This window comes from Symphalangus syndactylus, chromosome 12, assembly GCF_028878055.3.
Source record: "Symphalangus syndactylus isolate Jambi chromosome 12, NHGRI_mSymSyn1-v2.1_pri, whole genome shotgun sequence".
NCBI lineage: Eukaryota > Metazoa > Chordata > Mammalia > Primates > Hylobatidae > Symphalangus > Symphalangus syndactylus.
This window is the reverse complement of record NC_072441.2, coordinates 38,862,266-38,878,069: the sequence shown is the minus strand read 5'-3', so window position 1 is coordinate 38,878,069 and position 15,804 is coordinate 38,862,266. Positions and strand designations below refer to the sequence as shown.

Genomic DNA, 15,804 nt, shown 5'->3' with positions numbered 1-15,804 from the left:
TCTCGCCTGCAAAGTGGGGATAATCATGCTTACCTCACTGGAGTTGCTGTGAAGATCAAATAGGTTAACACATAATAGTCCTTAAAAGTGTTTAGAGCTATGTTTGGCAAGAAATGTGCTCGATACATGTTAGCTATTGTGATTATCTTCTTTCTATTACTTACTCCTATCTGAAAGTATTTTGTTATGTGTTTGTTTACTTCTTTGTAGTAGAATAGAAGTTCCACAGATCAAGGGCCTTGTCCATCTTGTTCACCACTGTATCCTAACATCTAGAAAAATGCCTGACACATAGTGAATGCATAATAAATATTTTATACCTAGATAAGTATATTTTAATCGAATATGCAGGGAGGTGGGCCTGGGCATGGTGGCTCATGTCTGTAATCTCAGCACTTTGGGAGGCTGAGGTGAGAGGATCACTTGAGACCAGGAGTTCAAGACCAGACATGGCAACAAAGTGAAACCCTGTCTCTACAAAAAAATTAAAAATTAGCCCGGTATGGTGGCACATACCTATGGTTCCAGCTATGAGGGAGGCTGAGGAAAAAGAAGAAGAATATGCAGGGAAGTAATTGTATTAAGAACAAAAGACTATAGGCTTATAATTAAAGATCTTGGAATGATAGTTGTGGTGATTTTTTTCTTTTTCCTTTTTTTTTTTTTTTTTGTTTTGAGATGGAGTCTCACTCTGTCGCCTAGCCTGGAGTACAGTGGCATGATCTTGGCTCACTGCAAACTCCACCTTCCGGGTTCACGCCATTCTCCTGCCTCAGCCTCCCAAGTAGCTGGGACTACAGGCGCCTGCCACCACGCCCAGCTAATTTTTTTGTATTTTTAGTAGAGACGGGGTTTCACCGAGTTAGCCAGGATGGTCTTGATCTCCTGACCTTGTGATCCACCTGCCTCGGCCTCCCAAAGTGCTGGGATTACAGGCGTGAGCCACCGTACCCAGCCTCAGTTGTGGTGATTTTTTAAAAGAAGGACTTTTACCCTTCTTCAAATACTAATTGGAAGACCGTTTATCAGGGCTTCTTTGTTGTCTTACCAGAAAGAATGCTTGAATTATTTAAATGATTCTAAAAAGAAGATGTCACCATATTAATGTCCCACCACATAAGCACTATGTAATCCTCTTTGCTTTCAGTTCAGAAGAACACTCATTACATGATGATCTTTGATGCCTTTGTCATTCTGACTTGCTTGGTTTCATTAATCCTCTGCATTAGATCTGTGATTAGAGGACTTCAGCTTCAGCAGGTAGGGAATGTTGCTTTCTAGGAATGCTACTGACATTTTGATTGACAGAGACATTCACTGTGCCTCCCCTCTTTTCCCTAAAGGAGTTTGTCAATTTTTTCCTCCTCCATTATAAGAAGGAAGTTTCTTTTTCTGATCAAATGGAATTTGTCAATGGATGGTACATTATGATTATTATTAGTGACATATTGACAATCATTGGATCAATTCTAAAAATGGAAATCCAAGCTAAGGTAATTTTTTTCCTAGTCATGCTATTGTTAATGTGAGATTTGCACTAATGGTAATGTATTTTTCCAGAATGTGAGAATTTTCAGAATGAATTGTTTCTTCCAAACTGTATATCAAGTAGACTTGAAATTGGTAATGGTAATTTTCTTAAATCTAGTCAGGAGGTCTCTTAGGCAGAGTTTTTCAAAGTGTGATCCACAAACCATTGCATCAGAATCATTGGATGCCTGGTAAAAGTGTACCATGTTAGACCTACTGAATTCAGACTCTTTGGCGGGGCCTGTGAATTCTTACACACACCAAAATTCATACACAACCAAGGTAACTAAGGTAAGAGTTTTTTTTTTTTTTTAATCTTACAAGAAATGCTCGAATCTTTAACAAAAATGAGTGGGGCTGTAGGGGAAAGTGAGGTCAAGGCACTATGGTGTGCATGCTTGCATTTGTTTCCTCCGTCCATTCAGAGTGAGAATGCTCCCATTTTCTTACTTTCCCATTGATGTGCTACAAGCTTATCTATTTTAAGACTAACCTAGCCTAAAAATCAACTGTCCCCACAAAATAAAAATCAAATTAAAAAAAACTAATAGTGTTCAAACTAATCTTGCTCAAACTTATGTTTCCCTAGTCTTGATGCAACTGATTGAGTCACCTGGGGAGTTGGTTATAAACCTGGGCAGAGACCCCAAATGCAATGGCTCAGAGAAGATAGGAGCTTATTTCTGTCTTTTTAAATAGTCAGGATGGGTTTTACAGATTGGTGAGTAGCTCAACGTCTCACAGTCATTCAGGCACCCATGTTCCTACCATTTTGTTTCTCTGCCATCCCTTAAGGACTTGCCCTGACTGCATGATTATTGCTGTGTTGCCTCAAACAGGTTGCAGCTTATGGGAAGCAAAAACACAGTATGGTGGAAGCTCTCCCATAGACTGATGGCTTGGCTCAAGAGTGGCTGACTTTATTTCTGTACATATCCCACTGGATAGAATTTAGTCAATCCTAACTGCAGAGGGAGCCAGGGAACACAGCCCAGGCATGTGCCTAGGAAGGGGAGAATGGGTTTAGGTTGACACTTAGCAGCTGCCACTATATGTGGCTATAGTATGTATCATTGGAATAGATGTTTAACTTTAGGGACAAATAAACAAAAAACCAAAAAAAAGAGGAGCAAGGGGAGAGATTTGCAGCAAATCTTTATTTTTACCAACCTCAACTATCATTAATTTCAGTGAACTCTAAATGGTGTCCAACAAAATATCTTTCTAGACCATTCACTGTCTCTGCCTCATAGATGATCATATCATGTTTTCTTCTCTTCTGAAACCTCTAATACCCTTGTCCTATTCTCATTCTAAGCTGATGACCTTACTTCCTATTTCACAAAAATAATAGAAAAAAAAAAAAACAGAATTTCCACAAACCCCCACCTAATTTATCTGCCTCCTGCCATCAGTGCCAATATACTGTGCTTTTCTTCTGTGGATTATTATTTAGGCGACTATTCAGGGCCAACCCCTCCACCTGCCTACTAGAGGCCATCACCACTTGTTTATTCAAGGGCACAGCTCCAGGTCGTTTTCCTTCTCTTGGGGATCATCAGTTTCCTTCTCTCTACTAGGTCATTCCCATTAGCATGTTTTTCCCCTTTTCTTAAGAGATAGTAACTCAACCCTAATTCCTCCCCCTAACTTACTACCATCATTTATTTAGCAAAATATCTCAAAAAAGTAGTTAATCTTGTTGTTTCTGATTCTGCTCCTCCCCTACCCCACCCTTTTTTTTTAAGAGACAGGGTTTCACTCTATTGCCCAGTCTGGAGTGCAGTGGCGTGATTATAGCCCATTGCAGCCTCAAACTCCCAGGCTCAAGCAATCCTCCTACCTCACAGCCCCCCAAAACCTCATTCTTTCTGTGTCTGTTCCAATCAGGCTGCCCTGCCACTCCAAGGAAAGCGTTCTTTTCAGTGTTCTCTCATGCTGATAAGTCCAATAACCAACTATGTACCCTCATCCTGACCTAGCAGCAGCTTTGAACACTGCCAAGCACTCCCTTTTTATTGACATGCTTTCACTGGACTATCACCTGGTTTTCCTCCTAAGTCACTGGCTGGTCTTCTGACTTTGCTGGTTCCCTCAGATCTCACCAACCTATTAAGGCGATAATGCTTCAAGGCATAGTGCTTGGACATCTTATCTTTTCTGCCACTGTCTTGGTAATCTCATCCTGTCCCATAGCTTAGTATCTATATGCCAATGATTCCCAAATCTATACCCCCACTTAGAATTCTTCCCTGAACTCCAGATTCGCATATCCACCATCTAGTCTATATCTCCACTTGGATGTCTGCTTTTCCTCTCAAATTTAACACACCTAAAACAGAACATCTAAAGCCCCCAACTGTGCAATCAAAACTTGCTTTTCCCATAGCCTTTCTAATTTCGGTTAATGGTAACTCCCATCAGTTACTAAAGCCAAAAATTACGGATTCATCACAGACTCCTCTCTTTCACTAATCTCCTCTTTCCCACATCTAATCCAAGAGGAAATCCTATTGTTCTACCTTCATTGGCCAGGCACTGTGACTCATATAATCCCAGCACGTTGGGAGGCTGAGGCGGGAGGATGGCTTGAACCCAGGAGTTCCAGACCAGCCTGGGAAACACAGTGAGACCCCCATCTCTACGAAAAATAAAAAACATTAGCTGTCAAGGTGGCATGTATCTGTAATCCAAGCTACTTGGGAGGCTAAGGTGGGAGGATTTCTTAAGCCCAGGAAGTTGAGGCTGCATTGAGCTGTGATTGTGCCACTGCACTCCAGCCTGGGTGACAGAGTGAGACACGTGTTTCCAAAAAAAAAAAAAAAGAATAAAAATCACCTTGTCAATTCCACTATTACCAGCCTGGTCCAAGCTACCATCTCTCATTTATATTATTGCAATAGCCTCCTCACTCCTCCAACAACCTGCTGTCAACCACAGCAGCCAACATGTGATCATATCACCTCTGTTTGTGGTTCTCAAATCTCCCCAGTTGAGTTAGAGTAAAAGACAAACTTGGTAAGTGCCACCTTATCTCTATAACTGTATACCCTTTCTATTGCTCACTCCAGCCCGATGCACTATCTTGCTAAGCACCCTCCTGTCTCAGGGCTTTTGCATTTGCCAGTCCCTGTGCCTGGAAGGCTTCTCCCCTAGATTTTTGCCTGACTTCTCCCTCCCTTCAGATCTTTGCTCAAATGCCTCCTTTTTAGTGTATTTAAAATGTCAAACCCATACCCATTCCTTATCCCCTCCTCTGAATTTTCTCTTCAGCAATTATCAGCAGCCAATGTCCCAAAGTTTCTATTAACTTATTTCTATTGTCTCCTTGTTTCCTCCACTAGAGTGTAAGCTTTATGAGAGCAGAGACCTTTGTTTGTTCACTGCTTTATCCTTAGCACCTAGAACAGTGCCTTACTCATAGTTACCTCAATGTTTATTGCCAAGTGAATTTCTGCTTTATAATCTGATTATATTTTTCCACTCTCTCTTAGAGTCTAACTAGTTATGATGTCTGTAGCATACTTCTTGGGACTTCTACCATGCTTGTGTGGCTTGGAGTCATCCGATACCTCGGTTTCTTTGCAAAGTACAATGTAAGGAATTCCACGGATCTCCATGCTGTTGGTATTTCTCTCAAAGTTATTGCACTGCTTTGGCTAAAGGACAAAGCCATTCTAATGGCCTCTCTTACTTTCCCAGCTCCTCATTTTGACCCTTCAGGCAGCGCTGCCCAATGTCATCAGGTTCTGCTGCTGTGCAGCTATGATTTACTTAGGTTACTGCTTCTGTGGATGGATCGTGCTGGGGCCTTACCATGACAAGGTACTGATAAGCAACTTTTTTCCTGTTACTATTAAGCTTTTACCAGTGCCAGTGGCTTGTTATCCTTTTTCAGTGAACTCCTTTTATTTTGTGATTCAGCCTTAAAATGTTGAAGGTAGTATATCTAGTGCCATATTTATAAAGTAGAAGGGTGTGACCAGCTTGAGAGAATATTTGATGTACTCAACTGTCTCACATTCTTTCTTGCAATATATCAGGTAATTAAGTCCCATTTACCACCAGTGAAGTCAAGTTTAGTCAATTTGATTCATCGATATATCCAAGAGCAGTCTATTCAGATAAGCCTTCTCACAATGTGACTTTATTTAAAAAGTAGCATGGGGGAAACTTGTAGAAATATTTGAAAATTTTATTACTAGAGCTATAGTCTGGAATATTATGCCCTTATCTTAAATGAAATAAACTTTAAAATGAGATGTATGAGCATGCATGGTTGGGACCTGGGTATCTCTGCAGAGGCATTTCAAGTTCTCTTTAAGGTAAAGGGCAGATGCAAGGCTTGATTCAGAAAAGCACTGAGGGTGCAGACCAGCTCCTGCATTTGATTTAGGCTACTTTAAGAGAAAGCTGCTTGTCTCAGGAAAAAATAGTAGGCTTATATATGTTATATGCATCACAAAGCAAATGTGTATGGTTACCTCAGGTTATTTGTTTGAAAATGGTAGCTTGGGTTATCTGGTCCCTTTATGTTTAATACAGTGTCATGAACAAAGGTCTCCAATGGGAAGGAACATGGAATAAAGTGAACTTTTCTCTTTTCTTTTTCCAGTTTCGTTCTCTGAACATGGTCTCTGAGTGCCTTTTCTCTCTGATAAATGGAGATGATATGTTTGCCACGTTTGCAAAAATGCAGCAAAAAAGTTACTTGGTCTGGCTGTTTAGTAGAATTTACCTCTACTCATTCATCAGCCTCTTTATATATATGATTTTAAGTCTTTTCATTGCACTGATCACTGATACATATGAAACAATTAAGGTAGGTTTATCAAGAGCCATAAGTCCATAAGTAGTAGCATTGTCCTATAACTTGTAGAGTAGCAGTAAAACTCAGTACCTAATGGTAGAAGAAAAGTTGATGGAATGTTAATTTCTTCAGGATAGAGAAAAAGGACCTTATTTTTAGAGATTGATAAATAGAAGTAGTGGAAAAATTGAATGTTGAAAGTCTTAGTCTCTAAGTAGTTTTGCTTTCTCACACAAGCTTTCTAACCTATTATTAGAATTATAAGGGTCATTAGAAGCCTGAGGTCAAAGAGTAAAAAACTAAGTAAATAATTATAAGGGTTAGTAGATATTGGGTGAATAAAACATGTGGCATTTCAGAAAGCCAAAATATTGTGGGGAACATAAAAACTCCAATTTTCATAAAGAAAAACTGACCCCTTTGTTTGGAGTGTACTGTAACTGAGCCCATTTTCTTAGCAAGGCCCTGCAGGGCACAAGCCGGGGGGCCCAGCCTCCAGAATAGCAAAAGGATTAATGGGTCCAGTACTAGCATGTAGCTTTATACAGTCAGATACCTGAACTGAAAAGCTATTGTCATTCATATAAAATCTTTTAAAAATCAATTTGAGCCCGTTGAAATATGGAAAGGCAGAATAAATATCCATATATGTTTAAATTTCCGATAACCTTATACTGTTAGGTGTATTTGTGGCATAGACACTTCCACTTGGGGACTTTTCTTTCTGGGTATGAGAGGGGTAAAGAAACATGAAGCCATGTGATTGGCCCTAGGGATAAAGAGAACGCCTTGGTTTGTAGCTAATAATGATGAATACTTTGCTCATGAAGCCAGGGCTGTGACTTCATCCTTATTGAACAAGATTTCAGGGACCAAATGTCCTCTTTGCTCCCATCTGCTTAGCAGATGTGTCCTTAGGATCACCAAGGCAACTGGGAAAGAATGTAGTTGTAACTTCAGATCCCTCCAAATGGTGCTCTAAAAGTTCACTGCCTCCATCTCTGCATGCAGAGAACTGTGTGTTATTCGAGGGTGACATCTGAGAGCTCTAAGGGTAACATGGGTTTTCACCTTTGATGACATAAGCCTGAAACTCATATTTTAGATGCTAACCTCTTTCCGTTTTGGCTGAGAGCACTTGCCAAATGGGCAAGCTAAGTTACTTCTGTTCCTTTCTAATCATGGCATGTCCTAGAAATTTTAGGTCCCAAACTGATATAAATATGAGGCCCTTAAACAAACTTGTCTGGCTGGAAGACTGACTCCAAAAGGGTGTGCAGATTGGAAAGGTCCCTCACAGCATTCAGACCTTTGTCCAGACACCTGGGCCAATTCAAGAGAGTCCAAGACAGTGCTGAGGTCTTCTGGGCAAGGCCAGGGATTTCCATCCCTCAGCTTGCTAGAAAACTCTGTTAATTTAGATCCACTGGGCTTCTTGTGGCCTGAACCATGTTCCTTCAAAAATGGCTGCATCACACTGGTCTGGAAGTCACAGGCCTGCAGGGCAGAGTAGTGACAGAGGTTCTCGGACTTGGGATGGGGCTAGCTCAATTCTCCCTGGAAGGACGACTCAAACTTCGACTCAGTGTGCCCATTTGGGTTTCAGCGGACCCAGAAAGAGAGCTCAGGTAGGCAGCTGCAGAATCCCAGGCCCCCTTTACCTCTGCCAAACCTGAGTGACTCTAGAGGCTACATCTCCTTGCAGGTACTCAGAAGTAACTATACTATCTCTCTAGAAAACCCCCTTCCTTGCCAAATGATCCATTTTGAGTTTGGAATGAAGCTGTTTTCAAGGAGCTTATTAATGAAAGCTTTTTACATTCTTCTGTTTAGCAATACCAACAAGATGGCTTCCCAGAGACTGAACTTCGTACATTTATATCAGAATGCAAAGATCTACCCAACTCTGGAAAATACAGATTAGAAGATGACCCTCCAGTATCTTTATTCTGCTGTTGTAAAAAGTAGCTATCAGGTTTATCTGTACTTTAGAGGAAAACATAATGTGTAGCTGAGTTAGAAGACTATGTGGATATTCTGAGATCAGATGTAGTATGTTGGAAGACTGTTATTTTGAGCTAATTGAGATCTATAATTCACCAATAACTGTTTATATTTTTAAAAGCAATATTTAATGTCTTTGCAGTTTTATGCTGGGCTTGTTTTTAAAAATAACTTTAATGAGGAAAGCTATTGGATTATTATTATTTCTTGTTTATTTTGCCATGGCTTTAGAATGTATTCTCTGTGCCTCTCTTTTGCTCTGATACTCTTGCTTCCTGCTATTCTGATTGTGCAGACTGTGTAATCAGTGGAAAACAATCCCCGGTCTGACTGTGACTTTGGACAACTCAGTAACCCTGGCTTGGACCACTCTCAGGAGTCCATCCTTGAGAGAGTGGGTATAGTTACCATATATACAGTAATAATTGCATTTTAAAATCTTCTCTTGAAAGGAAGAATAAGAGTGTACCAGAATAAGAGCACACCAGCTAACAATGTGATACAGCCATGTGTCACTTAAGGATAGAGATATGTTCTGAGAAATGTGTCATTAGGCGATTTTGTCATTAAACATCATAGGATGTACTTCCACAAACCTAGATGGTATAGCCTACTACACACCTAGGCTATCTGGTATAGCCTGTTGGTCCTAGGGTACAAATCTGTACAGCATGTTACTGTATTGAATACAGTAGGCAATTGTAACACAATGGTAAGTATCTAAACATAGAAAAGGGACAGTTAAAATATGGTTTTATAATCTTCTGGGACCACCATTGTATATGCGGTACATCGTTGACCAAAACATCGTTATTCAGCATATGACTGTATTTGGTTATGAAAGCCAACTGTTACTTGATTCTGCTTTTAGTTCTTAAGAGGATCAGGTTTTTGAATACTCATTTACAAGTTTTCTATCCTCCTTCAGTGTTAAAGTAGAAAGTAAAAAAAGTATCTTATACATGCATGAAATTAAAGCATATACCAAATGCATTTTTGATCAAGTAATGATTATTTTATTAGTACTTGAGCAGCCTGTTAAAACTAGTGATGTACTATACCTTTCATAGGCACATTATGTCTCACAGTGAAGTGTTTTGGGGTGAGAGGCTGTGGTTTCATGGGGCAAGGTTCTATAACTCACATTAAAAATATTTCGGGGCTGGGCACAGTGGCTCATGCCTGTAATCCCTGCACTTTGGGAGGCCAAGGCAGGAGGATTGCTAGAGCCCAGGAGTTCGAGACCAGCCTAGGCAACATAGTGAGACTCATCTCTACAAAAAAAACAGAAAAAACTAACTGGGCGTGGTGGTATACGCCTGTAGTCCCAGCTACTTGGGAGGCTAAGGCAGGAGGATCGCTTGAGCCCAGGAAGTCGACTGCAGTGAGCTGTGATCATGCCACTGCACTCCGGCCTGGGTGACAGTGTGAGACTCTGTCTCAAATATGTACACACACATATATATGTGAAAAAAATTATGCTTAAAATTTTAAAATAAGATAAATGTGTGCTGTAAAAAGACATAAAAATAGTCTCTACTCCTTATAGACTGCTAATTGAGAATTGCAGGGATTTTCAACACATGAATATTTATTGTGTTTACTATTTATTCAAATAGAAGTGAATTCAGTTATGTGCAGTAAAGATCTTCTCAAAGCAAACTCTTTTTTTAAAAAACTGATTTTTAAATTTCTAATTTTGTTTTACTGAGATTTTATTATTTAATTATAATGACAGTCATAATAATGACTCCAGGTGTTGAAATGGGAGGTTTTATAACAGGTATAAGCTGTTTCTGAACTACCTGAGGCTTTAAAAAAATAAATCTAAGTATCTAAGCGACTATTTTGGGGGCAGTTCTAATATTTATAATACTATCACTTTTAGACTAGAGTTCTGTGTGAGTTTTGAAGTCATGTTTATTATCTGATAAATCCTTTTCTTTACACCTTGTGAGATTTTTAGACTAACAGTACTTCAATGGAAACATGAAACCACTGACCCAGTGTTGGGCCTGGAGTTTTGCTTTGCTCTGAAGTCATCATGTTTCTTCTGTGGAATCACAGCCAATGACTTGGTGCCTTCACATCTCTCTCCTATTTCTCCAGGCTCTCTTATTGTGGCAGGAGTCCCTGATAAATTCCAAGGCTTAATTTTTAGTAATGATGTCTATGAGAGAATAGCTCTTCTGTCTACTGAAAGAAATAGCACTGACTGACTTTTTTGAACTGTCCTCAAACCAGTACAATGGCTTGATCTGGGTAGGCAGATAAATTATGGGCCAGTCATTTTAGAGTTCTCCTTACATGTATATATGTATCATAGAGAATGTCAAGGCAGTTGTAAGAAATAACATAGAATGGAAGTCACTTTTCTTCCAGGCTTCTAGTCTCCTTAGCCCAGGAAATCAGGGCTGGATTTTTGTCGATGATACCCCCATTTTCTGGAAGTCAGATTCTCTGTCCCCTCCTCGTGCCGTAATGATTTTCAGGGTTGTGAGCATAAGGGGATTTTTTTTTTTTTTTTTTTTTTTTTGAGATAGAGTCTTGCTCTGTTTCCCAGGCTGGAGGCTGGAGTATAGTGGAGCAATCTCACCTCACTTCACCCTCCGCCTCCCAGGTTCAAGTGATTCTTGTGCCTTAGCCTCCAGAGTAGCTGAAACTACAAGCACACACCACCATGCCTGGCTATTTTTTTTGTATTTTGAGTAGAGACAGGGTTTCACTATGTGGGCCAGGCTGGTCTTGAACTCCTGTCCTCAAGTGATCTGCCCGCATCAGCCTCCCAAAGTGCTGGAATTATAGGTGTGAGCCACCATGCCCAGCCCACTGGGAGATCTTGTTAAAATCATGAATGTACAGGTAATACCAACAGAGATATTCATATTCTCTCTCTCTCTCTCCTCTTTCTTTCTCTCTTTTCTTTCTCTTTCTCTTTTTTTTTTTTTATTTTTTTAATTATTTATTTTATTTATTTTTTTTTATTATACTTTAGGGTTTTAGGGTACATGTGCACAATGTGCAGGTTTGTTACATATGTATCCATGTGCCATGTTGATTTCCTGCACCCATTAACTCGTCATTTAGCATTAGGTGTATCTCCTAATGCTGTCCCTCCCCCCTCCCCCCACCCCACAACAGTCCCCGGAGTGTGATGTTCCCCTTCCTGTGTCCATGAGTTCTCTTTTTCTCTTTCTCTTTATCAAAGCCTAAGCACAGATTCTTATTCATCATGTCCTGGGGGAGGCCAGGAATCTGCCATTTTTAGCCGGCACACAAAGTGATTCTGATACAAGTGGTTTGTGGTGGCTGCAGGGCCCAGAGCTTGACCAGGAACAGATAAATCCCTTTGTTGGGGTTACAAATAAGAAGTTGTTTATAAGTCTCAGGATTCAGAGTGGTCTTCTATCACTCAAGAGAGAAACCACACTAGTCAAGAGAGAAACACCAAGAAAATGGGTTTATAGATATCAACGTGGATATTTTAGTATTTGTGTCTGTAAAAATCGTTTTTGTGCAGACATTGATTTTGCTGATGTTACTTTTTTAAACAATTCAGATGCCATTTTCTTTTTTCACTCAATAAAGTTTTAAATTATCTAATACATACTGAGTTTTAATTATTTTATCCCACCACACTATTTTCAAATTAAATTAATACATACAAGTAGGTGTATGGATTAGAACAAAAAAGGTAAAACTCATTATTTGCAGATATTATGATCTACATAGAAAGTCTAATAGAATCTAAGTAACACATGGGTCAAAGAAGAAATATCCAGAGGCTGAGGCAGGAGGATCACTTGAGCCCAGGAAGTCGAGGCTGCAGTAAGCCATGATTGTGCCACTGCACTCCGGCCTGGGCAACAGAGTGAGACCTTGTGTCAAAAAAAGAAAGAAAGAAATCTTGAGAAATTAAAAATTATTTTGAACTAAATACAAATGCAAACAAAAATGATCAAGAATTATGGGAAACAGTAAAAGCAGTGCCTAGAGGAAAATTTATAGCATTGAATGCATATATTAGAAAAGAAGAAAGATGTAAAAATCAATCTCCTAAGCTTCTACCTTAGAAAATGGACAAAGAAGAGCAAGTTAAATCCAAAGGAAGTAGAAAAGAATAAAAATTATAGCAGAAATTAATGAAATTGAAAACAGGAAATCAGTAGAGAAAATCAACAAAATCAAAAGCTGTTTCTTTGAAAAGACAGATAAAATCAGTAAGCCTATAGCCAAGCTAACTAAGAAAAAAGAGGGAAGATGCAAATGACTAATACTAGACATGAAAGAGGGAGCATCACAACCTATCCCATGGGCATTCAATGGATAATAAAATAATATGAACAAATCTATGCCTGCAAATTTGAAAACCTGGATGGTATGGACCAATTCCTTCAAAGACACAATTGTCAATTGACAAAACTAACACAAGAATAAACAAACAATCTGAATAAGATTCTAGTAAATAAATGGAATCAATAATGAATAACCTTCCAAAACAGCACTGGGCCCAGATGATTTTACTGGTGAATTCTACTAAACATTTAAGGAACAAGTACCAATTCTGTATAATTTCTTCCAGAAGACAGAATTAGAATACATCCTAATCATTCTGTGAGACAAGCATTAACATAGTATCAAAACCAGAAAGATATTATAAGAAAACTAAAGACCAACATCTCTTATGAACAGAGATGCAAAAATCCTCAACAAAAATATTAGCAAATGAAATTCAACAATGTATGAAAAAATTATATACTACAAGCAAGTGGGATTTATTCTAGGTAGCAAGGCTGATTCAACATTCAAACATGAATTAATGTAATCCATCACATCAACAGGCTGAAGAAAAAATATCACGATTATGTCAATACAAACACAAAAAGCATTTTAAAAAAATCTAACATCCATTTGTGAAAAAGCCCTCAGCAAACTAGGAACAAGGGGGAACATCTTCAACTTCATAAAGAACATCTACAAAAAAAACCTAGAGTTAACATCACACTTAATGATGAGAAACTTAGAAGTTTTTATGCTAAGATCAGCGACAAGGCAAGGATGTCTCCTCAACACTCCTTTTCAACATCATACTAGAAGTTCTAGCTAATGCAATAAAATATGAAAAAGAAATAAAAGGTATTCAGGTTGGGAAAGAAGAAATAAAACTGTCTTTGTTTGAGATGACATGATTGTCTATGTAGGAAATCTGAGAGAATTAAAAAAAAACTCCTGGAACTAATAAGTAATTATAATAAGATTATAGGATACAAGGTTAATATACAAAAGTCAATCACTTTCTTGTATATCAGCAATGAACAATTATAATTTGAAATTAAAAACACAATAACATTTGTAGAAGTATCCCCCAAAATGAAACACTTGGCTATAAATCTAACATTATGTAGAAATTCTATATGAAGAAAACTGTAAAACTCTGATGAAAGAAATCAAAGAACTAAATAGGTGGAGAGATATTTCATGTATATGAATAAGAAATCTCAATATTGTCAGGATGTCAGTTCTTCCGAACTTGATCTATAAATCAACACGACCCCAATTAAGACCCAAGGGAGTTATTTTGTGGATATCAAAAAACTGATTTTAAAGTTTATATGGAGAGTCAAAAGACCAGAACAGACAACACAATTTTGAAGGAGAGGAACAAAACAAAACAAAACAAAAAACCAAAAAAACACTGCCTGATGTGAAGACTTACTATAAAACTACAGTAATCGGCTGGGCACAGTGGCTCACGCCTGTAATCCCAGCACTTTGGGAGGCCGAGGCGGGTGGATCACCTGAGGTCAGGAGTTCGAGACCAACCTGGCCAACATGGTGAAACCCTGTCTCTACTAAAAATACAAAAAAATTAGCTGGGCATGGTGGCAGGTGCTCGTAATCCCAGCTACTCGGGAGGCTGAGGCAGGAGAATCACTTGAACCTGGGAGGCAGAGGTTGCAGTGAGCTGAGATAGTGCCATTGCTCTCCAGTCTAGGCAAAAAAAAAAAAAAAAAAAAAACACCATAAAAAATAAAAAACAAACAAAAAACTACACTAATCAAGGTACTGGTGAAAGAATAGATAAGAAGATCAATGCAACAGAAAAGAGAACCCAGGGGCCGGCGCAGTGGCCCATGCCTGTAATCCCAACACTTTGGGATGCCAAGGTGGGTGGATTGCTTTGAGCCCAGGAGTTTGAGACCAGTCTGGGCAACATGGCAAAACCTCGTCTATAAAAAATACAAAAATTAGCCGGGTGTGGTGGTGTGTGCTTGTAGTCCCAGCTACTTGAGAGGTTGAGGTGGGAGGGTTGCTTGAGCCCAGGAGATCCAGGCTGCAGTGAGTTGAGGTCATGCCACTGCACTCCAGCCTCCAGCCTGGGCATCAGAGTGAGATCCTGTTTTTAAAACAAGAATAGAGTGCCCAGAAATATACCCACATTAATATAGTCGACTGATCTTTGACAAAGGAGTAAAAAGAATACAATGGAGAAGATAGTCTCGTTAACAAATAGTATGGTAATAACTGGACATCCACATGTAAAAACATGAACCTAGACACAGACCTTTCACCCTTTACAAATATTAAGTCAAAATAAATCATAGATGTAAATGAAAGTGGAAAAGTAAAAACTCCTAGATAATAACACAGGAGGAAATCTGTATGACCTTGGGTTTGGCAATTACCTTTTTTCTTTTTCTTTTTTTTTGAGATGGAGTCTGCTCTGTCACCCAGGCTGGAGTGCAGTGGCGCCATCTCGGTTCACTGCAAGCTCCGCCTCCCGGATTCACGCCATTCTCCTGCCTCAGCCTCCAGAGTAGCTGGGACTACAGGCGGCTGCCACCATGCCCAGCTAATTTTTTTTGTATTTTTAGTAGAGACAGGGTTTCACCGTGTTAGCCAGGATGGTCTTGATCTCCTGACCTCGTGATCTGTCTGCCTCGGCCTCCCAAAGTGCTGGGATACAGGCGTGAGCCACCGCACCCAGCCACCTTTTTTTTTTCCTTAAAAACAGTTTATTCAAGCCACTATTTGAATATTTCTTTTTTTTCACCTTTTAATATTTCAATAGGCTTTTGGGGAACAGATAGTGTTTGGTTACATGGATAATTTCTTTAGTGGTGATTTCTGAGATCGGGCGCACCCACCACTCAAGCAGTGTACGCTGTACCCAATGTGTAGTCTTTCACCTCTCACTACCTCCCACCCCTTCTCCTGAGTCCCCAAACCCATTGTATCATTCTTATGCCTTTGAGCCCTCATAGCTTAGCTCCCACTTATAAGAGAGAACATACGATGTTTTGTTTTCCATTCCTGAGTTACTTCACTTAGAATAATGGTCTCCAACTCCATCCAGGTTGCTGCAAATGCCATTATTTCTTTCCTTTTTATGGCTGAGTAGTATTCTATTGTATATATATCATATTTTTTTATCCACTCGTTGATTGATGGTCATTTGA

General features: G+C 39.3%; 2 protein-coding genes across 6 annotated transcripts in view; one reads left to right on the top strand and one right to left on the bottom strand.

Annotated features, from left to right (window-relative positions):
• MCOLN3 (mucolipin TRP cation channel 3) overlaps positions 1-9,337 on the top strand; it is a 30,762-nt gene extending 21,425 nt beyond the window's left edge. For all 5 annotated transcript variants that reach the window (XM_063624229.1, XM_063624232.1, XM_063624230.1 and 2 more), the window contains 6 exons: positions 1,148-1,260; positions 1,344-1,493; positions 5,025-5,126; positions 5,233-5,355; positions 6,146-6,352; positions 8,174-9,337. In XM_063624229.1, coding sequence (XP_063480299.1) covers positions 1,148-1,260; positions 1,344-1,493; positions 5,025-5,126; positions 5,233-5,355; positions 6,146-6,352; positions 8,174-8,308 — 830 coding nt within the window. In that variant the 3' untranslated portion in view covers positions 8,309-9,337. The remainder of the gene's footprint in view (positions 1-1,147; positions 1,261-1,343; positions 1,494-5,024; positions 5,127-5,232; positions 5,356-6,145; positions 6,353-8,173) is intronic.
• The window catches only part of DNAI3 (dynein axonemal intermediate chain 3), a 135,525-nt gene that overhangs the window by 105,154 nt on the left and 14,567 nt on the right, over positions 1-15,804 (bottom strand). The window lies entirely within an intron of this gene.